This window comes from Podospora pseudoanserina, chromosome 4 (genome assembly GCF_035222485.1).
Source record: "Podospora pseudoanserina strain CBS 124.78 chromosome 4, whole genome shotgun sequence".
NCBI lineage: Eukaryota > Fungi > Ascomycota > Sordariomycetes > Sordariales > Podosporaceae > Podospora > Podospora pseudoanserina.
The window spans coordinates 13,142-37,681 of NC_085923.1; the positions used below are offsets into that span (position 1 = coordinate 13,142).

The following is a 24,540-nucleotide window of genomic DNA, read 5'->3' on the forward strand; positions in this document are numbered from 1 at the left end:
GATGTCTAATAAATTCTGGGCTCGTTCCGGGACCCAATGCGATGGAAACGGTTGCATCGGCGCACTTTACACAGACACCGGCCCTTTTGGTAACCGTTTGGCCCGTGGCTTTTCCTTTGTTTCATTCATAGCGCCCCCGGCCCCAATATCCGAGCCATCACATCTCACATTGGCCCTGACAGACAATTGCCGAGGTTTTCATGGGAAGAAAATGGGGGAGGGCGGGATAATGGTGGCCTTGTTCTGGTGTGGGAGGTGTACAACGGACCAAACAAATAAGCCAGATGGGATTGGTACTGGCTTCGAGTGGGACTCGAAAAAAGCTGTCACAAGAGTTGCCGGACGGGAAAGATGCATGCGGTCATGCTAGTACAGGCGGTGGCACAAACTCTCTTGTCATCCTTTTCTTCACAGCCTGTCGAGAACGAGGCCGGAGGGTTTTTTGTGTGCCGTGACGTGGTGACCTCTGTGTATCCATCTCATGTCCCTGTCGGGCGCCATCACCAACATCGTTGCTGGTTGGGATGGTGAACCTCTTTCTCACTAGGGTAACACAAAAAAACACTAACAAGTCACCGGACCAACCCTCTGACCTTGGCCTGCATGGTGCGAGCTGACAAGAGACCAAGCGGGCGGCGGGAAAAGAGCCTCTGCGAGGTTCGGTACCATGACAATTGGTTGTGGGTGGCATAAGCGAGTCCTCTTGTCCCACCTCCTTGACTGTTCTCGAATGAAACCCTACTTTTTATTTCCTTCGTACCTACCTAGCCAGGGCCTCTCGCCATCAAAATGGCCGACGTGGCTCTCCCGATGGTCGCGCAGCTCACCGCCTCAAGCAGAATCTCGTTGCATAGGTATGTAGTCTGGAGCTGCTACGCGAGTGATGGATGGTTCATTGGACGTCTGGTTATTTCCTGTTCTTGTTGATTTTGCTTATTTCTTCTCCCGGGGCCTGACTGGGCGTCCACGACATGTCTCGGGAGCCGGGTACTGTACCCCAATGATCTGATGGTGAAAACTGCTGTGTTAGAAATGGGAGGGTTTTCTTTTCCCGAATCAGGTGCCGTCGAAGTCTGTTATCTCCTTCGGCATATCCCGGTCCAATGCGGCAAGGCGCTCTGCACAACAGCACACCCCATCAATGCATATCTGGCAGCGGACAGGACATGCGTTAGTACGACATGATTTGAGATTCGTCAACTGCTGTGCTCGCCCAAGGAGGGGCACGTGGGTGGGGGTTTCATGAAACGTCATGGGCGCCTCAAAAGACCGACTATGGTCCGCGTCCCAACTCGAGGCATCATAACAGTGCTCACCGTCGGTCAGGCTGGAACAGGAAATACCCTCCAAGACCAAAAGATTAGACAGGGACAAGAGTTGATGAGATCTTATTTCCGGACATACTCCAGCTACGATCAGAAGATTCCCATTGCCGTTGGTAATAAAGCCCCAGCAAAAACCACAAACTCCGGCCGTACTCCGCTATGAGGGGGCGTCACACTCCATACATGTACATACGCATGCCAAAACATTTGTTGCCAACGCCAATCTCATAAACGCGGCAAGCAACCCAAGAACAAATGCTAAAAACGAAAACCTTGGCATAAAACGGCCACCAGCACAGTCACTGCCCTACCATCCTTCAGATGATGGCGAGCTCGGCTGTTCAATCCAAAATCTTTTGCGGTCCAACAGTACTACATCCAAGCATCAACCAATCCTCTAAGCGGCAACAGACTCCAGAGTGGCGCCTGTCCCGGCAAGGTTTGTTGGCTTTACTTGCGGGTTCTTCTTGTAGTAGTTATTGATAGCAGACTTGATGGCGTCCTCGGCAAGCATGCTGCAGTGAAGCTTGACTGGTGGAAGGCAAAGCTCCTTGGCAATCTCCGTGTTCTTAACCTTGGACGCTTGATCGAGGGTCATGCCGCGGACGAGCTCGGTAAGGTAACTGGAAGAAGCACTGCGACATGATCAGCATCCATACGCCCACGCCCAATCTCTCATGATTGTCGTATAGCTTCGCCGGTCCCCAAATTCACCGTCTGAATCGCCGAGATGGGGCTTGTTCCAGCGCCACGGCGCTACCGAAGTGGTCATTCCGCGATCGAGCCGCCTCCACGTCGGCCCATGTTGTTTGACTTGTAGCCTCATCTCTCGGATTCTCGGACTTGGATGACGAGCCGAACCCAGAATTTGTTGAAAAGAGGAAGAGGGGTGCTTACATGGCAGAACCACAGCCGAACGTCTTGAACCGAACATCACTGATGACTTGTGTCTCGGGATCGACCTTGATATGCAGACGCATAACGTCACCGCACTGTTCACAGGTCCATAGTTAGCATGCCTCCAGGAAACATTATACCCGTAAGAGACAACATACTGCAGGCGCACCAACTAAGCCCTCACCAACGGACTTGTCCTTCTTGTCTAATGTGCCGACATTTCGGGGACGCGAGTAGTCTGTGACGCAAAGCGACAGCATGTCAGTATTTCCGAGCCGAGCGCGGGAGAGGCAGGAAAAGGGCGATATCGACGTTGTGAATTAGGGAGATACTCACGGTCAATCACCTTTTCATGGTACTGGCGTGTCGCAGGGCGCGAAACAATCGGGGCGAACTGGCGGGCAACGGGGATGGCAACCGGGCGCAGGGACTGGGCGAGGAGACGGCCACCCACGGCGCGGGCTGTTCTGGAAAGCATGGTGTTTGTTGTATTGTGTGCCGGGGTTGATTCGGGAGATCTGATAGGAAGTAGTCGTCGTAGACTTGATATGGAATGGACGGAATATCAGGTGTTATTTGCGTTGATAGAAATCGAGGGTTGAAATGCTTCAAAGAAAATTGATTTGAGGGCGAAAGATGGAAATGCGGGACTTGTCCATGATGACTGAAGGGGCGATTCTCCCGCGGCAGAGTAAAAAAGAGGGTGGCCCAAGCTTGTTTAACAGATAGGTGGCTTATCGCGTTGGATACTGGTCACAATCTGTTAGTGAGACACCGCCAATTCCATTTCTTGATGCAACACCAAGCGTCATTCCGACGTCGGCTGCAGCTGTCGAGTGGGGAAGGGCCCACCCCCCGCGGAGATAAGATGATCAGATTACGGAGACCGAGCCAGCCATGACCATCAAATTGATGGTGGCTATTATAAATCACTTGTTGCTCAGTGAATGCTAGCTTGCCTCCGATGGTTTGGACTTCCAGTTTTCTCGGTAGGCCATCTTACAGAGGGTATTCGAATAGCTTACCTTGGTCATGCTACGGTAAAACAGGTAAACGTTGTCAGCCAGAGACGCATGGCGGGGCAGCAACCGCCTTGCTGGGGCTGGTCGGCTGCAGCTTTGATGCCCCGCCACCCCGCGTCTTCACTCGCTGCCTGCTCGTCCATTGTTTGCCCGCCCTGTGTTCCAACACCAGCTTCAGCTCTGCCTCCTTACCCTAGGTAGCTTCATTCGGATCAGAAGTTCAGTCAGTGATTCCAGTTTGTCTCGACCAGTTGCTTGACCTCAACAGTCTACGTCGACAAAGATGGCGTGCCCTCACGTCTCATCAGCCAGTGCGTTCTCCCCTCCTCTATGATGTTGTCTCTTGTGCTGTGATCACTGACCAAGCTCCCTCGACACGTAGACCTCTCCAAGCCAGGGCCATCCGACCCGGTCTACCGCGAGGACTGCACACAATGCTTTGACTCCATCGACGATCCTGCAGGCCTAGACGTCTGCCTCAAATGCTTCAACGGCGGCTGCCCTGGCGACCGCAACCATGCCAAGCTCCACAGCACCTCTCACGGCCATCCTTTGGCCGTTAACATTCGCCGCACCCGCAAGGTGATTGAGCGAGATGAGCCACCGCTCAAGATGTCCAAGCTGGCCATCGCCGCCGAGACGGAAGCCGATCGATACGAAACCAAGACCACGGTGAAATGTCTGGAGTGTGGCCTCGACGAGCTCGACAAAGAGGATCCTGCCATCGGCCCCATCGTCGACAGCGTCATGAAGGCGAACACATTTTCTCAGAAGGAAGAGGTTAAGGCTTGGGAGCAGGAGATGACCAGCTGCGAGCACATTCTGACCTTGCAACAAGATCCACCAAAGCAGATTGAGTCTCAGGATCTAGGCCATTGCTCCAAGTGTGACTTGAAGGAGAACCTTTGGCTGTGTCTACAGTGTGGCGCCCTGGGCTGCGGACGCGCTCAGTTTGGTGGCGTTGGTGGAAACTCCCACGCATTGGCGCACTCTCAAGAAACCGGCCATGGAGTTGCCGTCAAACTTGGTTCGATCACCCCTGAAGGGACTGCTGACGTCTACTGCTACACATGCGACGAGGAGCGTGTCGATGAGGAACTTGGGGCTCACCTTGCCAACTGGGGTATTCTCCTTTCGGAGCGTCAAAAGACGGAGAAGAGCCTGACCGAGATGCAGATTGAGCAAAACCTTCGATGGGAGTTCTCCATGACAACAGAAGACGGCAAGGAACTGACCCCCCAGTTCGGCCCTGGCTTGACGGGTCTGAAGAACCTGGGAAACAGCTGTTACCTGGCCAGCATTATTCAATGTCTATTTGACATTCCTGCTTTCCAAGAGCGCTATGGTGCAGGTGGCGGACCTCTTCCCGACGTGCTCGACCCTGCCCAAGATCTTGAGACCCAGCTGCGCAAAATCGCGGATGGTTTGCTGTCGGGGCGATACTCCAAACCAGAGTCGGACATCACCGTGTCGGAACACTCGCCTGAGGTTCCTCATCAGAAGGGCCTTCAGCCATCGATGCTCAAGCACCTTATCGGCCGGGGCCATGCCGAGTTTTCCACAATGCGCCAGCAAGACGCGTTTGAGTTGTTGCAACATGTTATCAAGCTCATCACCCGGTCTAAGCACCCGTCAGGCCTCCCGGACCCCACCCAGTCAATGCGCTTTGTTCTTGAGCAGCGTCTCCAGTGCCTGAACTGCAAAAAGGTCCGGTACAGCTCCAACGAGCAAGACAGCATCTTTATCGACGTACCCCTCGAAAAGCTGCCAGCCGAAGAAGGAGAAGAGCCCAAATACAAGCCAGTCACATTGAAGGAGTGCCTCAACAATCTCACAGCCACAGAGGTGGTCGAACTTGGCTGTACCTCTTGCAGCAGCAAGGACGGCTTCTCCAAGCGCACCTTGTTCAAGACCTTCCCCGAGGTGCTTGTGGTCAATGCTCGCAAGATGGCGGTTATCAACTGGGTCCCTGTAAAAGTAGATGTTCCCGTGCTTGTTGACGATGAGCCGTTTGCCCTGGACAGCTATCTGTCCAAGGGTCAGCAACCTGATGAGGAGGCGCTGCCAGAAGACGAGGCTGCCGCGGCAAGCAACGTTCCGGCATTTGTTCCGAATGCCGAGGCGCTCGCCATGTTGGAAGGCATGGGCTTCCCGCGGGTTCGTTGCGAAAAGGCGCTGCATGCGACCGGTAACTCGGATGCCAACTCAGCTATGGAGTGGCTGTTTGCGCACATGGAGGATCCCGACATCGATGTTCCTGTTTCTCTTGGTGGCGACAGCGGATGTGCCAGCGCGGCAGATCCTGAGAAGCTGGCCATGCTGGAAAGCATGGGACTTGGTGGGCCACGAGCAGTCAAGGCGCTCAAAGAGACCAATGGAGATGTTGAGCGCGCTATTGAGTGGCTTTTCAGCCATCCGGACGACGGTGGTGCGGTGGATGGAGAGGAAACGGCGGCACCGGCTGACGACAAGAAGGGGGCAGGAAGCGCAGAACTTCCAGCCAACTTTCAGTTGCAGTCTATTGTATGCCACAAGGGCACGAGTATCCATGCCGGGTAAGTCTTTACATCACCGGCTGCGTTAATAAAAGTATACTAACCACACGCTTCAGGCATTACGTTGCCTTTATCCGCAAGAAGCTCGGCGAGCAGACCTCGTGGGTGCTATTCAACGATGAAAAGGTGGTCAAGGTGGAGGATGTGGAGGAGATGAAGAAGTTTGCCTACGTGTACTTCTTCAAGCGGGTTTGAGAATTTGCGAGCGTTTGTCGTAGAGTCGGATTGACAGACGCGACACAGCGATTTGAGGAATACGAGCGGGACCATAGATAGCATGGAGACTTGGACCAGCGAAGCATGAAACAGAATGCTTCTTCTGAAATGGATGCGCAATGATTTGCTGTATCTTGTTCTCTTTGACTAAAATAAATGTGAGTGTCTGGTTAGCACAGCAACAGAGGTAAATAAATAAAAACAAAGACCATGTTTCCACCATTCCCAGTACTCCCAACTCCTTGGCATCCCTAATCAGCGCTGGTGGCCAATGCAAAGATAGGATGCACTGCCCCTATATTTGCTCATGGCAAATCTCACTCCACCAACCGATACGAGACCAGCGTCTCGACCTTGTGGTTTGCCGTGCTGAACCCTCTCAGCTGTACCTTTTCCGCGTCCTTGATCTCCTTGGCATCGCTGTCCCCCCACTCGACGGGCACCTCGCTGTCAGCATCAGCATACACCAGCACGTTGAAGGTGCAATTCCCGCTCAGCTGCGGCAGGAACGTGACGCTCGCAGTGATCTGTCGAAAAATCGCCGCAATCTCCTGTTGGATCTCGGCTTCGGTCTTGTCCTTTTCCTTCTCGGTCGCTGTTGGCTTCTCCTCCCCTGTGTTTTCGTCCCCGATCGGTGTTGATGTTTTTGACTTGGATGATGAGGACGCCTTCTTGAAGATTTGTACATCAAACTGCCACCGCTCCACATGTTCACCGGTGTCTTTGTCCGTGATGACAATAACGAGCTTGGAGATCTTGCCGCCGAGCATCCACTTGTCGAGCTGGGACATGATCTTCTTGATGTAGGACCGGACCTGGTCGTCCGAGGACACGAGCATGTTGAGGCCGTATTTTTTGACAGCGGAGAAGTCTTCGGCAGGATAGACGCCGCGTTGAAAGAGGATAGTATGGATGGAATATTGGAACTGGGTTAGAAGAGACAACGATTAGTTGGGGCGCCGCTGGAAGGGGCAATATGCGGATGGGAGGGGATCGGCGGCGACGAACAAATTCGGCGACTAGTTTGGCGGAGCCTTTGAGGGAGAGCTTGTGGACTTTGGATTTGTCTTTGTCGCCGCCTGCTCTGGCAGAGGATGACCTTTTGGGAGGGGCCGACATGATGATGGTTGATGGCTGGTTGTCGCTGTCGTGAGGAAAGTCGATGTCGTTGGTGGCAATGATGGTGCGTTATCTATGGGTATGTGGTGTTGAGGTGGTCGCGGCCAGCTGTGTTTACTTTGGGTTGTAGAGAACAGCGTTGTCAGGGGTTGCGCGGCCGTTTTTGGCGGGGGAAGCGCGCCGAGATTTAACCGGCTGTCACTGTGGAACCCTACTGCGCATGCTTTTCGCTGTAGCTGTAAACCCAAATCACCAAACAACCTTTATATAAGCTCACAGTCTCTACCCACCCAAAGGATTCAAACAACATGGCACGTTTTCTTTCTTTGTCCCGTTCCTCTGTTTTGACAGGGGCCCACATTCACAATGAAGCCTTCTGTGGGCCGCCTCACCATTATGTTTGGCATTTTATCTTTAGCATTTTCTTTTTTTGTTATCTCCATCTGTCTCTCTCATCACTTGGCCCTGTCTGGGTGTGGGACCTGCTTGAATTTCTACCCCTATAATGTCGGACACTCCCTGGCTAGACATCCATGGACATCTGCTGTGGTCGACACTTGAGCTCCTTCTATTCCGCAAGAGACGACAAGTTCAAACACAACTCAAAGAGGCTATCCGTCGTCAACGTCCTACAACACACACATCCCCACTAGACAATTTCTACCAAAAGAAGACAATTCTCTTGATCCAGAGAATTGGCACATTTATCTCTTGAGGCAAAGATATCCTGCAAACAGCTGGATCTTCGGTCTATTACTCGCCGATCCTGACACCCAAATCTGGGAAGCTTTCCCTTATGCTACTGAGCTTTTCCGACTGCGAACCCGAGGAAAATTGGGTGTTTGGTCTGTCGGGAATCGTTTAGCCCAACCCCCGAGGACTTCCTGGATCCAAGACCTTGGGGTTTCGTTCGCCTTCCGGACTGGGGATCTGATGATGAGCCGTTGCAACTCGTGTATCTCGACCAAAGTGCTGTTCATAACAGGGTGTTTCTAGCGAGAAGTGACTCTGATGACCCTGCGTTGGTCCAGTTCGTTCCGGAGGGCGCGAAACCAGAAACCGTGACATCTGTGTCGCCATCCAGTAGCGCTCTTTTGAGTCACACAACCAGTTCTTCCTCGTCAGCTCCCATTACACCAGGTCTTGGTGGCTCTGTTCAATCTGTGTCACGCTCTCCCTCCTCCACCCCAGAAAGTCCAGATAGCCCTCGTCTTAACACATCAGGCCTTTTTGCTCCGCGTCCAACAAGTCCGACTAGTCCCCCATTTCCATCGGATCTGTTCTCTTTTCTTCTGAACAATCTCGCCCGCCTTCGTCAATTAATCTTCGAGACAGCACTTGAACAAAGCTTTACAACTCTTCCATCATTCATATCCAATCTTTCTGTTTTTCGTCCATCAACTGCTGCCGACCCTATTTCACCCGCCCCCGTTACACCTCCGCCAGCCAGTCCAGTCACTTCTACGCCATCCAGCCTGGGTGCTCCTCTTCGATTCTTTATCAAGCTTTTCGCTTCTTCCCCATCAAGCCCCATTCCCCCCCCCCCAACACAGTCTTCTTCACCAAGTCACGACAGTCCAGTCGACCCCGCTCCATTGAGTGCCGATACCCCAAAGTCAAACACCAAGGCTCCAATGCCAGACCTCCCGGGTTCCCCTGACCCAGCTGAAGATGTCCCGGTTGACGATTCTCCCCGAAGCAGATTCTTGCTATCCTTTGTTAGATTGGTAACCTCCTACATCCGACATAATGGCACTCATCTCTTGTCGGAACTCAAATTCAGGCTGCCGGTCTGTCATACTCTTCATCTACTCACCATCCAACCCGTTTTTGCAGAGTTGGCGTCACGCCTTCTCGACACGGGAAAAGCACTGCTTCCGGAGGCAGCACGCCTCCTCCTTGAATATCCAGATTGGGAGGTGGTCATAGATTCCGTCAAGCTGGTAGAAGAGATCATGGCCGGGCCTCTTGGCTACGCCCTCTTAAGTACGATTCTCCAGGTTTCATGGGGGTATGCGGCACTTGAGGCTTCGAAAGCGGCACTATCGAGTCTTGACCACATGGCAAATATGGTTGGGAGTCATCTTTGTGTGTTATATCCCAGCGTCAAAGGCTGGGAAGGCACAGAGGCGAGGACGCGTTGGGCAGGTCGTGATGCAACCGGGAACCTGCCCTGGATTAGAGAGATCAGAGCATCGTTTTTTAACACCTGCGTCTCATACAGGCACAACTCTGGGCTGTTTCCTTTTCCCCGTGATCCAGAGTGGGCAAGCTACTTTCGATACATTACGGACAGGCACAGGTTTCATACCGACCGAAGAGGGGATGCCCGACCAGAACCCCCCCTCATCCTCCAGGCTTCACCGCAAGGTCAGCTTCATCACATTCGCACCACCCTACAATACCATCTCCAAAGGACGCACAATATCTTGCTACGCACTGGCTTCCTGTCTGGGAGGAGACGCTCAGTCCTCCGTAAGAGACGGAGCCTCTGGACGAAGACCCGGAACCGGTCTACCACCCAGGAGCCACCCTCCTTCCCAGTGTACATTGAGATTCCGAAGAAGAAAATGAATCCAGAGGTGCATGCAGTGGAAATAGTCCTAGACACACCGCATGGCATGCCAGGTGAATGGCCATCCCTGCACACCCCCTCACGTAATAGGAGACGCACCCCTCCACCCCCTATCCCAGTCTCGCCTGGCACTGTCAAAGTGAGAATAACCGGTCCAAAGCTGACATCAACATCCGACTACACCATCGCACTTCCTGAGACCCCTCCAGGTCGTGGCCGTCCTCCTCCACCTGACCGTCAGCCCACATAGAGAGACTGGTGAGGAAGCAGGAAAGACGCCAACGTCAACAGGTAATGAGCTAACGTGCATGATAAGCGAGCGACGCAGATAAGCGAGCGACGCACTCTCCACCACAACACGTCTCTTAAATATCTTCTACTACAATTCACCACCAACAACCATGGACGGCCCTTCAAAAGAAGCTAGACTTCTTCTTGCCCTCGAAGCTATTCAAAATAAGGAGGATCTTAGTATCCGTACTGCAGCCAAGTTATATAACGTCCCAGAAGCAACCCTCCGCCATAGGCGTAATGGCCGACCAATGCGACGCGATATTCCAGCCAACTCACGTAATTTAACGGATCTGGAGGAGAAGACGATAGTTTAGTACGTCCTTGAGCTATCTGCACGCGCATTCCCACCTAGATTAAGTGGCGTGGAAGATATGGCCAACCAACTGCTACGCGTACGCGACGCGCCTCCTGTTGGCAAACGCTGGGCCCATAACTTCGTTAAACGCCAGCCACAGCTCCGTACGCGTTTTACGCGCAGATACGACTACCAGAGAGCTAAATGCGAGGATCCAAAGGTCATTACTAAGTGGTTTATACTCGTACGGAACACCAAGGCCAAGTACGGTATTGTAGATGACGATATCTACAACTTCGACGAGACTGGGTTTATAATAGGCATTATCTTCGCAGGTATGGTAGTTATAACCTCGGACGGCCTTAGCAAGGCAAAACTGGCCCAGCCTGGTAACCGCGAGTGGGTAACGGTAATATAGGGAGTCAATGCCCTCGGCTGGGCTATCCCGCCCTTTATTATCTTGGCCGCACAGTACTACCTTGCCAACTGGTATACCGAGTGCAATTTACCGTCTACTTGGCGTATCGCAACTACCGATAATGGCTGGACTACCAATCCGGTAGGCCTAGATTGGATCAAGCACTTCGACTATCATACAGCGTTCCGTACGAAGGGTAAATACCGGTTATTAATCCTCGATAGCCACGAAAGCCACTACTTAACTGAATTCGAGCGCCACTGCCAGTAGAATAATATTATTACGCTCTACATGCCTCCATACTCCTCCCACCTCCTCCAGCCACTCGATATTAGCTACTTTGGGCCGCTAAAACAGGCGTACGGCCGCCAGATCGAAGGCTTAATGCGCATACATATCAACCACGTAAGCAAGCTCGAGTTTCTCTGTACCTTCCGCGAGGCTTTCTTCGCCTCTATAACGGAGAAGAATATACAGGGTAGCTTTGCGGGTGCTGGCCTTGTTCCATACGATCTAGAGAGGGTACTTTCTAAGCTAGATATAAAGCTTCGTACGCCAACACCCCCATCCTTAAGGCCGGGCACGGCACTACCTTGGGTATTCCAGATACCACAAAACCCCCGAGAAGCCAACTCATAGTTAACGCTTATTAAGACTCGTATTACCAACCATCAAAATAGCTCCCCGACCTCGATGTTAGTTGCTATAGACCAGCTTATTAAGGGTACGATGGCTGTGATGCACTAGGTGGCCCTCCTTCAGTCAGAGAACGCTTCGCTCCGCAAGGCCAATGAGGCACTAAGTAAGCGCCGGAGAGCTAAAAAAACACGTGTACGGCTCGGAGGATCACTTACTGTGCAAGATGCACATGATCTACTGGACCAGAAGGCCGTGGGTGGGGAGGCAGTGGAAGAAATACAGCCGGATGGCGGTAGTGCAGGGGGCTCGTACGAAGGTTCAGTGCTGTGGTGTGTGCGGCAAGCCTGGCCATAATGCCCGCACTTGCCAGGAGGCTGCAGAAGGGTCTGATTCAGCTGTTTCTGACGTAATTGTAGTTGGTTCTTAATGTTGTGGTCTAGCAATTGAGGATAGTTATAGTAAGGTGGTGGAGAGTGCGTCGCTCGCTTATCTGCGTCGCTCGCTTATCATGCACGTTACAGAAAGGGAATCGTCATGGTACCGGGGCCCTATCGACGACACCTCCGCAACTCACACAAACACGTCCGCCCAGCCCCTGGACTGGGCCAGGTTCAAGCACAGAGTGGAATCAAAGCCACTTGACTGTGAATCACAGGATCATGCTGCTGAAGTATGTGTCTGGGGGCAGGCCGAGAGTATTTCATGAACTTGTTGGCCCTGGTGAGAGTACTGAAAAGACTGACGACGGAACTGGCAAGGGTACTGGCAAAACTGACGATTCCACGCCACTGCCTTACAAGAAAGACCGATTGGACTTGTACAAACAATGGGACGCGGGGCTCGTACCTACGAGACACGTGGGGACTTTCCAGCACCACCAGATGATGTACCTGTGTACCGTCAGCAGAACATACCACCAGATACCGAGGGCTTGATCATATGAGTCATTGCGTCTTTTTTGCCAAGATGCTCCTTTTTTTTCTTTTCTTTACAAAAACTTCTTCTTTCATGCTACCTAGTTGGATAGATAGTTGTGGTCACGGGTCAGTTGTAATGTTCACGGGTCAGTTGTAATGTTCACGGGTCAGTTGTAATGTTCTCAGGTCAAGTGTGTGGATGGACGAGACAGGTACCCAACCTCATGTGTTCAAATCAGATTTAGGTGCCAGGTAGCTTCTCATTATTGCCTTGCCCCTTGAGTGCCCTGTAAGGTGAGACTGATTCGTCCCTAAAATCGGGAAGGAACCGAGATCTGGAGTTTGGCTTCATCTTCCCGTTGCTTGTCGCTTCGTCTCACCAGGCAACGGTGGAAGAGTGGGCTTCTGACGGTGGTGAGGCGCAGCCGGATATATTGGGTAGGTGGTCATTTCCACAACTTCAAAACAATTTCTTCAGTTGGGGGCGATGGTGCCAGGGCACGGCATTATGAATCTAAACTACGCTCAGATAGTGTGGTATACATGACGTTGTTGGCACAGCGATGCTACCGGGACGACTCGGGGCAAAAACAAAAGGAGTATAGTTGGTGAATTGGAAAAGGACGAGTACGGCGCCACAGACAACATCAAAAGTTCGAGTTCTGTCTCCTTGGTCTTCTCACACTCGGGGGCTTGTTGATTCTTACCACCGTTTGTCCAGGCGCCGAAAGATCAACATATTGCGGCCTGTTATCACGAGCCGTCGCGGGAGGTGTGTCTGGCACGCTGACTGGCGGCGTGGGAGGTGGTGGCATAGGCCATACCATCTGTGCCGGGTTGAGGATGGCGCTCAAAGCACTGGTGGTGCTGACGCTGCTGACGCTGCTGACGCTGCTGGCTCGGTTCATATGCGCGCCCGATGCCGCGTGGGCTACGTGAAGGCTTCCTCCGGCGTTGGATGGGGGGACGTATTGTGAACTTCCGGGATAGCCTGGTTGAGTAAAGGGGCCTGGTTTGGAAGGAGGAGCTTGGTAGTACTGAGAGCGGACGGGATACGCCGAGGGAAGAGGAGCTGAGCCAAGCACGCTGGCGGGCATGGCAGGTGAGAGGGGAGAGACGGGCGACGGAGTGAAGGCGTTGCTGTTTCTCGTCGACTCTCTGGTGGGTGATGATACCCGGTTGGCGCGCAGGTTGGTGTTCACAGGGCGCAGTGTTGGGGCGTTCGTGGGTTGCTGCATCGGTAGCTGATCCTGCCGTTGAGAGTTACGTCTCGCGGCTCCGGCGGCCGACACGGAGCCACCAGCACCTCCTGCGATTAAGGTCTTGTCCATACCTTCAGCTCCATAAGCGCTGACGGGATAGGAGCTTCCTGGTCTGCCATTGAACTTCTCTACTACCCTTTGAAGGGCCTGTGGCTTTTTCTTGCGAAGGAAAAAAATAAGAAGTGCAACCAGGGCAAGGAGACCAAGCAAGCCAACTTGAAACCGTTAGTCAAGGAGCAGCATGGTACCAAACAGGATAAACCTACCAACGATACCAGCAATGGCGCCGCCACCCAGCCCACCGTTTGTTGACAAACCATTGTTGTTAGGTGTCCCCGGTGAGTCAGTTGTGCCGTTCGTCGACCCAGGAACGATGTGTCCTCCATTTCCCTCGTTTCCTCCAGATCCTACGCTGCCTCCTGGTCCCGAACCTGAACCTGATCCCGGTCCACCACCCGCTGAACCGCCGAAGCCAGCAGTCGCGCCATCCTGTCCACCTCCTGAAGAACCTTGCCCCCCCGGAGACTGGTCGTCGGGTGTAGGGTCTAGAGGAGCGGACCCCACGAGCGGGACAAGGGTTGGTGATGATGAGTCCTGTTGAGCTCCCCCTGCCTGAGCCCCGCCTCTATCCGTTGCTGTTGGTGTGCCCTCATTCACTTTATCTGTTGCCCCCCCATCTGCCGGTCTCCGTGTCGTTGCCGGCTGCTGCTGTTCTGGTGTTGTTGCTGGGTTGTTTGCTACCGCCTTTGCTGTTGTTGGCGTCGGTGCTGGGGACGACTGAACAGGCGCTGGTGCCGGAGCCGGAGCCGGAACTGGTAACGGGGTTGGTGTTGGAGAGGGTTTTGGCGTTGGAGCGGGTGTCGGCGAAGGTCTTTCCACTTTTGAGGTCGTTGTTGGTCTACCATTGAACCATCCTCCTCCTCCTCCTCCACCACCACCATCTTTTGTTGTCCGACTAGAACATCGAGGATTCCATGGGTACCATTTGCACCACCAGTCCCAGTTAAACCCTCCTTGCCTTGCACGTAAGTGATTGTGGTGTCCAGCGTGGCTCCCGACGTGATTACCACCGCGGATATGCATTGCTATGAGTCGTTGACGCGGTCGTCTTTTCTACCTTTTACCATCATCCCTCTTCCAAACAACCGCACTTTGGCCAAACGAGTGATGCCAAATGTGGACGGTGCTGTTCTACACAACTGCAGCAAACGAGTGAAAGGAGTGACGAGCATGACCCAAGTAGGTGGGAAGCAGCCTTGGGATAAGCAATGAGGGGACGCAGGGCTTTGACTGACAACGCGACGTCGGGTGATATCGGTGCATCAAGCGAGTCCGCCAAGGCCAGAGAGGCTATTCCGGAAAGGAGGGCGTGTTGGCTTGGCCTGCATGGCTGCTAGGGTCGGGGTGACAACGGGGGTGTGGTACCCTTGTATCGAGAGCGGTACCTGCAGGACGCTTGGCCTGAAGAGGGAGAGCACTGACAATGGCATTGCACATGTGAGATTGATGAGATTGACGCGACAGGGTCTGCAGATGCACTGGAAGGGGACAAATGCGCGCAGAGGGCGAGAATGCTGCTGTGAGGCCCGGGAGATGCGCACTCGCGTGAATATCTGTGGGAGATGGACGATAACCAGAGTTCGGATGTCGTGTTTCAGTTCTTGATATCACCCTGTATTGGCGCAATGGTGGGGATGTGGCGGTCACCCTCACGGCCCATGATCCGAACCGCTCCCCGCTACCGAGCTGAGGTAGAAACTAAGCCGTACCGAGTACTAGGTAGTCAATCAAAAAACAGCAAAAGTGATGGATGACAAAACAACTGGGGTTGCATTTTCTTGATGGTGGGGATTTTGAGACGGTCAATCAAACTGAATACAAGGTAGCGCCTATAAAGTGGTAAATACCTAAATGAAACTCTATCTTGTTTTTCATCTACACTATGAGAAGCTATGTCTGGGCAAGTAGTATAAAAGCCAGTCTAATGTCACTCCCAACCACATGTTAGAAGTTCCTACGTCTTCAAGTCTAGGTCTCCAGCCGGTCTCGGTTCCACCCATTAGAAACCATGCTTTCTCAGGAACTTGACGGTATCTGCCATCAACTGTTCCGCAGTATCATGATACAAGATGAGATGCCCCGTTTCTGGATACACCTTCACATCATACCCCGTCGCCTCTGGAAACTTCCTATACAGATCCCAAGGCTGATGTTTGCAGTACTGCCCGCCACAGAATGTCGAATCCTCTGTTGAATTTTGTTAGCACGGTGAATCAATCACGTCGTTCAGAGCAAACTCACGATCTCCGATGCCCAAAAATACAGGGCCTCTGTACTCTGGCGCGTCAACAAGGTGATAGGTAAATGTGATGGCCGCTCCCAGACTGTCGAAGTCTCTCGTCAACCAGTCGTACTCGACAATATCCTCTTCATAGCTCCCCGCAAAGCAGGCAGCCCTCCTTCCCTCCCTGTTGGCCTGGGTCTGGTAGTACGGCTCCAAATGTCCCCATTTCTCGGGGTCAATTTGCTGAGCTGGCCCTTGCAACCCAGCCAGGAAGGCGGGATAGATCCATGTCGCGTCCCAAGAGATGCCATGCAGTACTACAGCGTCAGAATCATCCGGATGCTGTAGGGCAAGGGAGTTCGCAACAATGGCACCGATGCTGAAGCCTACGAGAGCGACTTTGTCCCATTGTCGGTTGCCAACCACGCTTGTCTCCTTGAGCTGTCGAATAACGGAGTGGGCTGTCTCAACGTAGACTTGGGTCTGCGATTCGAGCAATCCGTCGGGAAAGGAACTGTTGCCGTTACCTGGGAGGTCGATGGACAGAGTGGGGTAGCCCTCGACTTGCGTCATGCGGCGCACCCAGGAATAGGATTCGGGTTTGTAGGCCACGTCCCACATGTTTTTGTTGAAGGTCGCGCCGTGAATTAAAAGTTGGATAGTGTCTGAGGCGGCCACAGAGCTAGCGGGCTCGCAGTACCGGGCAGAAATGTTGTAAGTGTTGGTCACGAGGACTTGGCGTGTAGCAAGGGCGTAGAGAACCTCGGCAGAATATGCCGAGGTCTCAAAGTCATGGTGAGGGACGGTCGAGGTTACTGGAACGCTGAGACTAAGATCGTGACATGTTGGTTGTTGCAGGGAGCGGATGGCCGAGGCCAGCATCAGAGGAGTGCGGCGCATGGCTGGTGTGAAGTGGGCACGAAAGGGGTTCAGGGGTATTGTGGGTAAGGTTGGTCGTGCTTCAGGGTTAGGGTGGCAGCGGTTGAACAGCAAATGTCTTCCTTCGGCAGTTCCAGCGTGTTTACGGCGCGGGTTTAATACGAGTTGTGCTTTCCATCATTGATTGTACGGGCTGGCATCAACGAGCATTGGACCGGAGTTGTGTGGTGGTTCTATTGATCATCGCATTCCCCTGAACGGGGATAACGAGACCCTGCGGCGGTCTTTACAGGACCCGACACCCTGGGTCAGGGTAAGTCCGACAATTTTGATGTCATGTTGCATACCAGGCGTTGCCGATCCTGCAGGTCCCTCATCCAGCCGCCCTGGGGCAAGACATTCCTCCCTCTCTCACGCACCAAGATGAAAAAACAGGGAGACATGCTGGGCGCCAAGTGTCCGTCTTGATTCTATGCAACCCCCGGGGAACTTGGGAACTTTCCCGCTGAATGAAAAATTGGGGGGGTGGGAAGGTCTTCGATGATGCCAACACTAGCTACATGTAGCCAATAGCACAATTTTCGAGCAGCACAGAAAATCGACTCACAGCTCAAATCAAAGGCGCCAAGAGCACATGCAAAACCAGAATTTTGTTTGCTTTAACCTGGGAAGCCGTGGTTCCTCCTCTGCATCTAATGTTGAAACTTTTCAAGGTACATGATAACCAATCCATCATCCCGCTCTCCAGTCGCCTACAAATCAGAGTGAAGTGTGTTGTCACCCTCCCCAACCGCATCATTGCCAGCATCTATCTCTTCTACGATCTCGTGATGTGGAATCTTTCCATCCTTGAAATAAAAGTCACTGACCAGTGTCCCTTCCGACCACCATGCCGTCTGTTTGCCAAGGGTTCCAACGCTGAAGAAGACATCTCCTGCCCCTACCCTCAGGCATTTGCCGCTAGGCACTCGCAAATCTCCTGATTACCGTTAGCGAAAAGGCCATGGTAAGAGTGTGCAAAGAACGTACCAATACCTGCACTCATCAAGATCAAGCTCGGCTCCGGAGCCGGATGAGCAGGCATGTAGCTATCCCCATGAAAAATATACTGATATGCTTTATCAAAACCCCCCTCCCAGTGCAGCCGAATGGCATTGTCAATATCGAAGTCGGTCAAATCCGGATCGACGGTATCGATGGACCAACACTCGAGAGTGTTCTCCCATTCTCCCGTTGTGGTGTTCTTGGCTTGCGTCAATGCTGGCAGAATCACTTTGCTGGGGTGAGCAGACTTTGGGCAACGAATCTGGCAGTCGGTGGTCTCGAGACCGTGGCGGTCGAACTGAGGGACGTGCCGAGTCCCGTGAAGGGCAGCAGCCACCAGGGGGAGGCAGGCAGTAAGGATGGACTGCATCTGGGCGCTTTTGGCAAACATCGCTGGAATAGTTTGGTAAAGGTCGGTGGTACGGCAGAACAATGACCGAATAGCTGTAGGAAGGGGCTGAGAATTGTTCAAAATAGGTCAAGTGGCTTGCGATTTACAGGCACCAAACTGCGGTTGTGTTTGGATCCTTCGGAGCTTTTGAGTGCCGCATTTGTGCATGAGATACGGCTGGTTGATATTCGAAACCCAAGTCCTGTATCCAGGGTTTTGGTGAGAAGAGAGTATCGGCGATGGAATTCTCTGTACTCCGGTCCAAATCTGCAGCAGGTCGAGCATCGTATATAAAGTGGCCCCGGCCAAGAATATGAACGAGAATCATGTTGTTCTGTCGTGTCATGATCAGCACCCTGCCAATCATAACAGTCGGTCTTAATCCCTAATTCCGCTGTCTTTTTCCTTGGTTTGAGACGGGGTCTCTTTACTACCACTGCATTGTGCAAGGCGTTGCGTCAGCGTACCTACCTACCTACCTATTCTTTCATACCTTTTGCCAAGATGGCTCGCTGTCGGGCATTGCTACAGCTCGGTGCAACAGCGGCAGCCCTCTGGGGCTATTCGGTGTTGCCGCTCTCGATGGTTACTGCAGCGCCAACTCCCGAATGTGTACGTCTGCTTCCGTGCAGCACAGTTCTCGGAGATAGGGGTTAACATCTTTACAGTGCGCGCTTCTTGCCCAAGCCTTTCCTGGTGATGTCTCGCCTCGAGGCACTGATGTGTGGACGTTTGAGAATGAAGACTTCTGGTGTAAGTTTGACTTGGTTGATCTAACCCCAACCCTTGACCAGTATATCTGACACTTGTTTCAAGCTGCCACTGAAATTCGTAACCCGTCTTGTGTCTTCCTGCCGGACTCAACCGAAAAGGTTGCGCAGGCAGTTGGCCTTTTTGTAGCCAACGAATGCCGCTTCTCCATCAAGGGAGGAGGCCACAGCGCAATCCCCCAAGCCGCAAACATTGACGATGGTGTCCTCATGCCCATGAAGCTTCTCAACACGACCGAGGTGGACTTGGAAGCTGGTTCCATACGTGCAGGAATGGGCCTGTTGATGAGAGACATCTACCAAGCCCTTGACCCTCACAATCTGACTGCTATGATTGGCCGCTATGAGAAGGTTGGCATGGGCCTCACTGTTGGAGCTGGCATCTCGTACTTCTTCAACCGGGAAGGCTTTGCGGTGGACAATGTCCTCAACTACGAGGTTGTTCTGGCAAACGGCTCAGTTGTGAACGCCAACCAAACGAGTCACCCCGATCTTTTCAGGGCCCTCAAAGGTGGCAACAACAACTTTGGCGTGGTCACGCATGCCACCCTGAGAACAGTGGAGACTGAAGGTGCAGTGTACGGTGGTGTGGTGGTATGTTGAAAACTTGACGCTTTCATGTCCAGTGACCCTAATAACGCTCTGCCAGTACTATCCGGAGTCTTCAATTCCCCAAGTGACGGACCAAATTTACGACTACCACACACGCCAAGCCGTCGAGGATACTCTCACCCACGTTCTACCTCAGTATGGCTACAATGGAACGTCAAACGAATCCATCGCATTTTGCCCTGTAATTTACAATCGGGCTGTTGACGAGCTGCCAGAGATCATGCGCGGATGGGTTGACACACCATACACCCAGAGCACGTTGAAGAAGAGACCATATGCCGATCTAGCGTTTGAACTTCATGACGGTTTCCCCGATCGTCAAGTCCAAGAGCAGCGTGTCTTCACTGTCTACGCCGATGCCGACTTGTATCGCGACGTGTGGGCCGCATATCACAGCTGGCTCCAACAATGGCAACACATCCCTGGGCTTTATGGCCTGCATGTTGTGATGCCCATCACTCAGAACTCGCTGGTTGCCAGCTATTCGAAAAGCTCAAATGTCTTGGGGCTGAATGACAATCTGACCAATAATCAGACTTTGGGAGGTATGACCTGGCTCCTGCTTCGACGAATATTCGGATGTAGTAATGCTGACTTGTGGCAGTGCTGTACTTTGGTTTGACAATGGACAGCATGGATGACACGGCCGAAATTCTCCCCGCCCATGCAGAGTTTGTTCAGTCCATGATCGATCTTGCCAAATCGCGAAACCTATGGCATCCGTACATGTAAGCTTGTCCTGCCGGCTGTCTACCTAGGTATTTCAAAAGATCAATGTGCTGACCTCACCTCTCCCAGTATGCTAACATACTCTGGCTGGGATCAACCTGCTATCGCAAGCTATGGTCCAGAGAATGTCGCCTTTCTCTACGAGGTACAAGCCGCTTATGACCCAACCCATGTTTTCCAGAGATTGGTCCCCGGAGGACAAAAGTTGCCCGAACCTGGGTCTTGGTAGATATAGCCATCAGCATGGAGAACCGGTAGGATATAGTTGGACGTTCCGAATCTGTACCTTAATTTTATCGTCTTCCCCGCTAGACAAGAATAGAGAGACGGACATGCCTTCATTGGCAGGCATTAGACACGGCCGTTCGCCATTGATTTTGATGTTTGTGGTGGCTTGATCAATGATGACAGCGCTGGTTACTGGCAATTGAAAATGGACACTGACGTCGGAGAGTGAAAGGGAGGCACACGGTCTCTCGGGTGATCCGATCTGATCATGCGATAAGGACATGACCCGAGTGTTTCTGACGACCAGCACCTCCACTTTGACGCTGACGATACGTCACAGCACCGTAACAACGCGCCGAGTCAAAGCGTCCACAGATGTATAATTTTGCTAGTTCTCTCCCGTCAGCCTCTTGACGCTGACTTTCCCTCTGTCACCACACCATCCTGTCGTGGTAGCTACTTACTCAAATCAAGCTCATTTTCAAATCAGGTCTGCAAAACGAACCAAAATGCCAATTCCCAAGCCTCAAGCTCTGCGAACCTTTTACCGATCTTCATCGGCTCGCTATGTTTCCTCCACCCCCGTCCGGTTGGCTACCGCAACCTCTCCATCCTCGCGATCCAACATCAATGACCCTCGTGGCGGAGCTCCAGTCGACGACATTGATCTCGTCTTCGACTACCCGACCTCGCAACAGGCTTCCCCCTCGACGAGCCCTCCCTCCCTCGAGTCCTCAGGTTTGAGTGCCTCCAGCATTTCGGGAGGCGCGTACACGGGTCGCGGGTTCGACATGGACGAGACTATCATGTCGGCCCAGGAGACGGTAGGGCAGGTAAAGGACAAGATGGGCGATGTGATGCATACCAGCAAGGCGACCATCAAGAGAGTCGACAAGGAGATGGGTTACCCAGATAATAACGTAATGTAAGTCGGGTATTCTGTGGAAAGGTGATTGTGGCGATGCTGATGTGTGATAGCTATGCCGGTCTGGGAGCTCTTGGACTTGCAGCACTGTATGTTACCCTCCGTGAACCTGGCGTCACGGAGGAGGTACGTCGACGGGATCCCACCCTAGATGCTCGACGCGGCATGCACAACGTCAAGCATGACTTGCCCGCCCACGCGCCGTTGGAGAACAAGGTAGAGAAGATGATCGGCCGTACTGGTTAATACTATCAGCCATGTGTGGTGCAAAGACTGTAATGTTCATGGGAGGAAATGGGCGAGACCAAAAGTGAGCTGCCGCGAAGGCCAGTCTGTATGTAAACTGGAGCGCAAAAGAAACGTACCGCAAACCCTTCCAACAGTACTTTGGCAGGCAACTGTGGTCTCGCGCATGATGGATGCATTCATTCCCCAAGGCCCTTTTCGTCGAGGGCTGGCAGTTGGGCTCCCAGAACAGCCAGCCTGTCGGCTTGATCATTGCCATAATCCCCAGAGTGTCCAACAACTTTGGTCAGGATGGTAATGGTCCCCTTTGCCTCCCGATCCTCCATCAGGTCCCGGATAGCTTTGACCAGGTCGGCGTTTTTGACAGGGGTACCACCTGCTGTTTTCCACCCTTTCTTCACCCAAGAGGCATACCACTTGGTGACGCAGTCGATTGAATACTGGCTATCAGTACGAATTTCGATTGGTGAATCGAGGTCGACGAGCTGAAGAGCTCGAAGGATAGCTGTGAGCTCCGCACGCTGATTGGTTTGTAGTGGGCCGGCGAGGCGCTCCGAGACGTTGCGTGGGTCGTCTGCACCGAACCAAACACCAACTCCACCGCAAGCGCCTGCTTTTCCGTTACCAGGCGCCGCGCCGTCTGTGTATACCATCGTTATCTTACCGTCAGTGCTGGGCGCCTTTGACTTTTTCCTGGGTAACACAACCTCCTCCTCCTCATCGATCTCAAGCCCACGTTTGCGTGTGGGCTGAGATTTAGCAGACTGAGCTTGGTTGGATCCAGCTGCGTAGGCCCGGAGGTAATCCTCCGCCTCAGCACGCGTGTCGAACTTTCGAAAGACTGGTCTCGTGAACCCAGTCGTTTGCATCTGCGCGCTGTCCCAATCTGTATATACACCGGGCTTGTGTCCCCGAGCCACGGCATAGAACCGAGTGATTTTACCGGGGGCCGCAGGCGCACCATCCACCCATGCTGCTGCTTCATCGCGCGAGAGGAAGCTCTTGTCTGGTGAACCTGGGGATTAGCAAGGCAGATGGGGTGATCTGGACGTTGAAGAAGCTTACGGACAGCACCGCTAACGGCGATCACCTTTTGGCATTCTTCCCACGACTCGTAAACACCAGGCTCGATGCCGACTCGGACACCGTAGAACTTCTTGGGTTTGGGTGGCATTCTGAAGCAAGCTATTGCGATGGGTGGTGGATGCAAACGAATCAAGGCCGCCAACAGTCTGGTGCGAAATCTGGCTTTGGACCCGCGATTGCGAGTCAGAAATGCGAGGTTTCGCAAAGTGGTATCAGCATTAACTGAGTGTCCTGGATAAGGTAGGTACGTGAGGCTCGCCGTCAAATTGCTGCCTGCCTATACTAGACGGGGTGGCTTGGAAGCGCGACGCGGCACGGGGTCACGGGACGATAAGTGGAAGATACCGCAAGCGATAAGAGACAACAGACTTTCTGCTTACCTAATTATCGTTCCATACTACCAAAGAAAACTTGTTTGATCTTTACTCCACCACAGGAATACTGTGGAGGGAGCACATATAGATCATTCTCAGCCCTACTATACCATGTTCAGTACCTAGTATCATAACCTCAAGACCCCGATCAATCTTAAACTAGTACCTTTCCTGTATGCCTGAATTGAGAGACGGGCTAAAAGCTACTCATGTAAAGTGCAAGAGATTTACTCGGCAAACAAAAAGACTAGACGTGAATCCGCGATTCAGACGCGTGACCTACCAGACTGCAGCCGGTTGTTCCACCCCCAATAAGCTACTCGTCCTTGGCTAGTTAGTATCTTGTTCGATGGAATACTCGCAGCAACAATCAAATCTAGATGGAGACCTATTCCGAGGTTGACATTTACCTGTGCAGCATCCATTAGTACTGCCCGCAAGATGAACTCATTGTGCACAATGTCTCTCGACAAGGTCCTGCCATGCGTCCTCCAATGGTCATGTCAGATAGGATCATCGTGAAGGGGACGGAGGTGGTTGCAATGCAAGTACGGAACGTAGGCGTCTTGGTCGGATTGTCTTCCATCGGGCATGGCTATGTGGATCGGCGCTTCAATATGTCGAAAAGGGCGTTTTCAGGCGTCTGAGAGCAACAGAATGACTTCACGGTGCAGGTTCGGGGCAATTTATATCCTTTAGTGCCAGGCAATAACCTAGATGGGTCCCTTGAGACCTTGCACCGTATCTCGGACGTGACATCAAAGACCCGTCCAATCTTCTGCAATGTAAGACGGGCTTCAAACAGGTCATATTCGTATTTCTTCATCCGTCTTATCTCTACACCTTCATGCATGCAGCTCATGGGACTGGACTTGGCTGCAGCCGATGTGCTTGAACGGCGAACGTCGCAAGAAGCTGAATACTACTCGGTGAGCGGGTGTCCGTTTACCAACGGCACCCCCGTGAAGGGGATTAAACGGTGGAACAACGCGAGTCTTTGCAACAATGGCATCATTCGACAACGGGGACATATTGTGGTCCATACCTCCAATGAAAGTTGATTTCATATCTGCGCTAGACGACTAGTTCATGGGCATTATGAGTCGACAGCCCAAGCTGGGCCATCTGTCCGCAAAGCAGAGATGAGAATGGCGGCAGAAAGGGCTCGCTCCACTGGCTATCATGTCTCTTTGCCTTAGTTCGCGGTTTCATGCTCGGATGAATCTCCGGTGTTGACATTCGTCCTGTAAAGAGGCTCTGGATCATCCACCACCCAAACTCGAGTGAAATCTTGAAAAGGACAAGATCGGCATGTTGATAACACAGAACCAGGGACGGGACAGACTTTGCATGAGATTCGGCAGGTATAACAAGGTTACGGCGCAGGTCCGTCGGGACCGGAGTACGGCAAGGTGGGAGGGTGGCATCGAGATGGAAC

At 52.8% G+C, this 24,540-nt stretch overlaps 10 protein-coding genes across 10 annotated transcripts; 4 read left to right on the plus strand and 6 right to left on the minus strand.

The window, feature by feature from the left end:
* Positions 1-1,352: 1,352 nt before the first annotated feature.
* On the minus strand, positions 1,353-3,082 carry ISU1 (iron-binding protein). Its single transcript, XM_062946274.1, has 4 exons — positions 2,559-3,082; positions 2,381-2,460; positions 2,223-2,317; positions 1,353-1,960 (listed from the first exon to the last, which is right to left on the minus strand). Exons 1-4 carry the CDS (start codon positions 2,698-2,700, stop codon positions 1,723-1,725), a joined length of 555 nt encoding a protein of 184 aa, XP_062799846.1. The 5' UTR covers positions 2,701-3,082; the 3' UTR covers positions 1,353-1,722.
* A 57-nt stretch (positions 3,083-3,139) lies between these two features.
* Positions 3,140-6,129, plus strand: ubp14 (ubiquitin C-terminal hydrolase Ubp14). The gene is made up of 3 exons (XM_062946275.1): positions 3,140-3,555; positions 3,627-5,799; positions 5,856-6,129. The coding sequence occupies exons 1-3, from the start codon at positions 3,528-3,530 to the stop codon at positions 5,992-5,994; spliced, it is 2,340 nt and encodes a 779-aa protein (XP_062799847.1). The 5' UTR covers positions 3,140-3,527; the 3' UTR covers positions 5,995-6,129.
* MAD2 (Mitotic spindle checkpoint component mad2) lies at positions 6,108-7,296 on the minus strand. The gene is made up of 2 exons (XM_062946276.1): positions 7,024-7,296; positions 6,108-6,941 (listed from the first exon to the last, which is right to left on the minus strand). The coding sequence occupies exons 1-2, from the start codon at positions 7,132-7,134 to the stop codon at positions 6,333-6,335; spliced, it is 720 nt and encodes a 239-aa protein (XP_062799848.1). The 5' UTR covers positions 7,135-7,296; the 3' UTR covers positions 6,108-6,332.
* Positions 7,297-9,089: 1,793 nt separating this feature from the next.
* On the plus strand, positions 9,090-9,959 carry QC764_400180 (uncharacterized protein; the record flags this gene model as incomplete). The annotated part of the gene is made up of 1 exon (XM_062946277.1): positions 9,090-9,959. One exon carries the CDS (start codon positions 9,090-9,092, stop codon positions 9,957-9,959), a length of 870 nt encoding a protein of 289 aa, XP_062799849.1.
* Positions 9,960-12,919: 2,960 nt separating this feature from the next.
* Positions 12,920-14,617, minus strand: QC764_400185 (uncharacterized protein; the record flags this gene model as incomplete). The annotated part of the gene is made up of 2 exons (XM_062946278.1): positions 12,920-13,749; positions 13,801-14,617. The coding sequence occupies 2 exons, from the start codon at positions 14,615-14,617 to the stop codon at positions 12,920-12,922; spliced, it is 1,647 nt and encodes a 548-aa protein (XP_062799850.1).
* Positions 14,618-15,392: 775 nt separating this feature from the next.
* QC764_400190 (uncharacterized protein) lies at positions 15,393-16,924 on the minus strand. Its single transcript, XM_062946279.1, has 2 exons — positions 15,836-16,924; positions 15,393-15,781 (listed from the first exon to the last, which is right to left on the minus strand). The coding sequence occupies exons 1-2, from the start codon at positions 16,716-16,718 to the stop codon at positions 15,594-15,596; spliced, it is 1,071 nt and encodes a 356-aa protein (XP_062799851.1). The 5' UTR covers positions 16,719-16,924; the 3' UTR covers positions 15,393-15,593.
* Positions 16,925-17,390: 466 nt separating this feature from the next.
* QC764_400200 (uncharacterized protein) lies at positions 17,391-18,557 on the minus strand. The gene is made up of 2 exons (XM_062946280.1): positions 17,727-18,557; positions 17,391-17,676 (listed from the first exon to the last, which is right to left on the minus strand). Exons 1-2 carry the CDS (start codon positions 18,130-18,132, stop codon positions 17,450-17,452), a joined length of 633 nt encoding a protein of 210 aa, XP_062799852.1. The 5' UTR covers positions 18,133-18,557; the 3' UTR covers positions 17,391-17,449.
* QC764_400210 (uncharacterized protein) lies at positions 18,377-20,593 on the plus strand. Its single transcript, XM_062946281.1, has 6 exons — positions 18,377-18,744; positions 18,801-18,885; positions 18,949-19,496; positions 19,552-20,059; positions 20,119-20,242; positions 20,313-20,593. The coding sequence occupies exons 1-6, from the start codon at positions 18,637-18,639 to the stop codon at positions 20,470-20,472; spliced, it is 1,533 nt and encodes a 510-aa protein (XP_062799853.1). The 5' UTR covers positions 18,377-18,636; the 3' UTR covers positions 20,473-20,593.
* On the minus strand, positions 19,504-23,296 carry QC764_400220 (uncharacterized protein). Its single transcript, XM_062946283.1, has 4 exons — positions 22,708-23,296; positions 21,762-22,648; positions 20,530-21,634; positions 19,504-20,464 (listed from the first exon to the last, which is right to left on the minus strand). Exons 1-2 carry the CDS (start codon positions 22,814-22,816, stop codon positions 21,822-21,824), a joined length of 936 nt encoding a protein of 311 aa, XP_062799854.1. The 5' UTR covers positions 22,817-23,296; the 3' UTR covers positions 19,504-20,464; positions 20,530-21,634; positions 21,762-21,821.
* QC764_400215 (uncharacterized protein) lies at positions 20,838-21,766 on the plus strand. The gene is made up of 2 exons (XM_062946282.1): positions 20,838-21,396; positions 21,450-21,766. Exons 1-2 carry the CDS (start codon positions 20,981-20,983, stop codon positions 21,640-21,642), a joined length of 609 nt encoding a protein of 202 aa, XP_062799855.1. The 5' UTR covers positions 20,838-20,980; the 3' UTR covers positions 21,643-21,766.
* Positions 23,297-24,540: the final 1,244 nt, after the last annotated feature.

Bases quoted from the DNA above. Each gene is read 5' to 3' on its own strand.
- ubp14 (XM_062946275.1), top strand. From the start codon at position 3,528: ATGGCGTGCCCTCACGTCTCATCAGCCA. The intron at 3,556-3,626 runs GTGCGTTCTCCC...CTCGACACGTAG, and splicing joins CCCTCACGTCTCATCAGCCA to ACCTCTCCAAGCCAGGGCCA. The intron at 5,800-5,855 runs GTAAGTCTTTAC...CACACGCTTCAG, and splicing joins GGCACGAGTATCCATGCCGG to GCATTACGTTGCCTTTATCC.
- MAD2 (XM_062946276.1), bottom strand. From the start codon at position 7,134: ATGTCGGCCCCTCCCAAAAGGTCATCCTCTGCCAGAGCAGGCGGCGAC. The intron at 6,942-7,023 runs GTTCGTCGCCGC...CTTCTAACCCAG, and splicing joins CCAAACTAGTCGCCGAATTT to TTCCAATATTCCATCCATAC.
- QC764_400210 (XM_062946281.1), top strand. From the start codon at position 18,637: ATGGCTCGCTGTCGGGCATTGCTACAGCTCGGTGCAACAGCGGCAGCC. The intron at 19,497-19,551 runs GTATGTTGAAAA...ACGCTCTGCCAG, and splicing joins CAGTGTACGGTGGTGTGGTG to TACTATCCGGAGTCTTCAAT. The intron at 20,243-20,312 runs GTAAGCTTGTCC...CACCTCTCCCAG, and splicing joins AACCTATGGCATCCGTACAT to TATGCTAACATACTCTGGCT.
- QC764_400190 (XM_062946279.1), bottom strand. From the start codon at position 16,718: ATGCGCCGCACTCCTCTGATGCTGGCCTCGGCCATCCGCTCCCTGCAA. The intron at 15,782-15,835 runs GTGAGTTTGCTC...AAAATTCAACAG, and splicing joins ATTTTTGGGCATCGGAGATC to AGGATTCGACATTCTGTGGC.
- QC764_400215 (XM_062946282.1), top strand. From the start codon at position 20,981: ATGCCAATTCCCAAGCCTCAAGCTCTGCGAACCTTTTACCGATCTTCA. The intron at 21,397-21,449 runs GTAAGTCGGGTA...GATGTGTGATAG, and splicing joins TACCCAGATAATAACGTAAT to CTATGCCGGTCTGGGAGCTC.
- ISU1 (XM_062946274.1), bottom strand. From the start codon at position 2,700: ATGCTTTCCAGAACAGCCCGCGCCGTGGGTGGCCGTCTCCTCGCCCAG. The intron at 2,461-2,558 runs GTGAGTATCTCC...TTTGCGTCACAG, and splicing joins CCATGAAAAGGTGATTGACC to ACTACTCGCGTCCCCGAAAT. The intron at 2,318-2,380 runs GTATGTTGTCTC...ACCTGTGAACAG, and splicing joins GCTTAGTTGGTGCGCCTGCA to TGCGGTGACGTTATGCGTCT.
- QC764_400200 (XM_062946280.1), bottom strand. From the start codon at position 18,132: ATGTTTGCCAAAAGCGCCCAGATGCAGTCCATCCTTACTGCCTGCCTC. The intron at 17,677-17,726 runs GTACGTTCTTTG...AACGGTAATCAG, and splicing joins CTTGATGAGTGCAGGTATTG to GAGATTTGCGAGTGCCTAGC.
- QC764_400220 (XM_062946283.1), bottom strand. From the start codon at position 22,816: ATGCCACCCAAACCCAAGAAGTTCTACGGTGTCCGAGTCGGCATCGAG. The intron at 22,649-22,707 runs GTAAGCTTCTTC...CAGGTTCACCAG, and splicing joins CGCCGTTAGCGGTGCTGTCC to ACAAGAGCTTCCTCTCGCGC.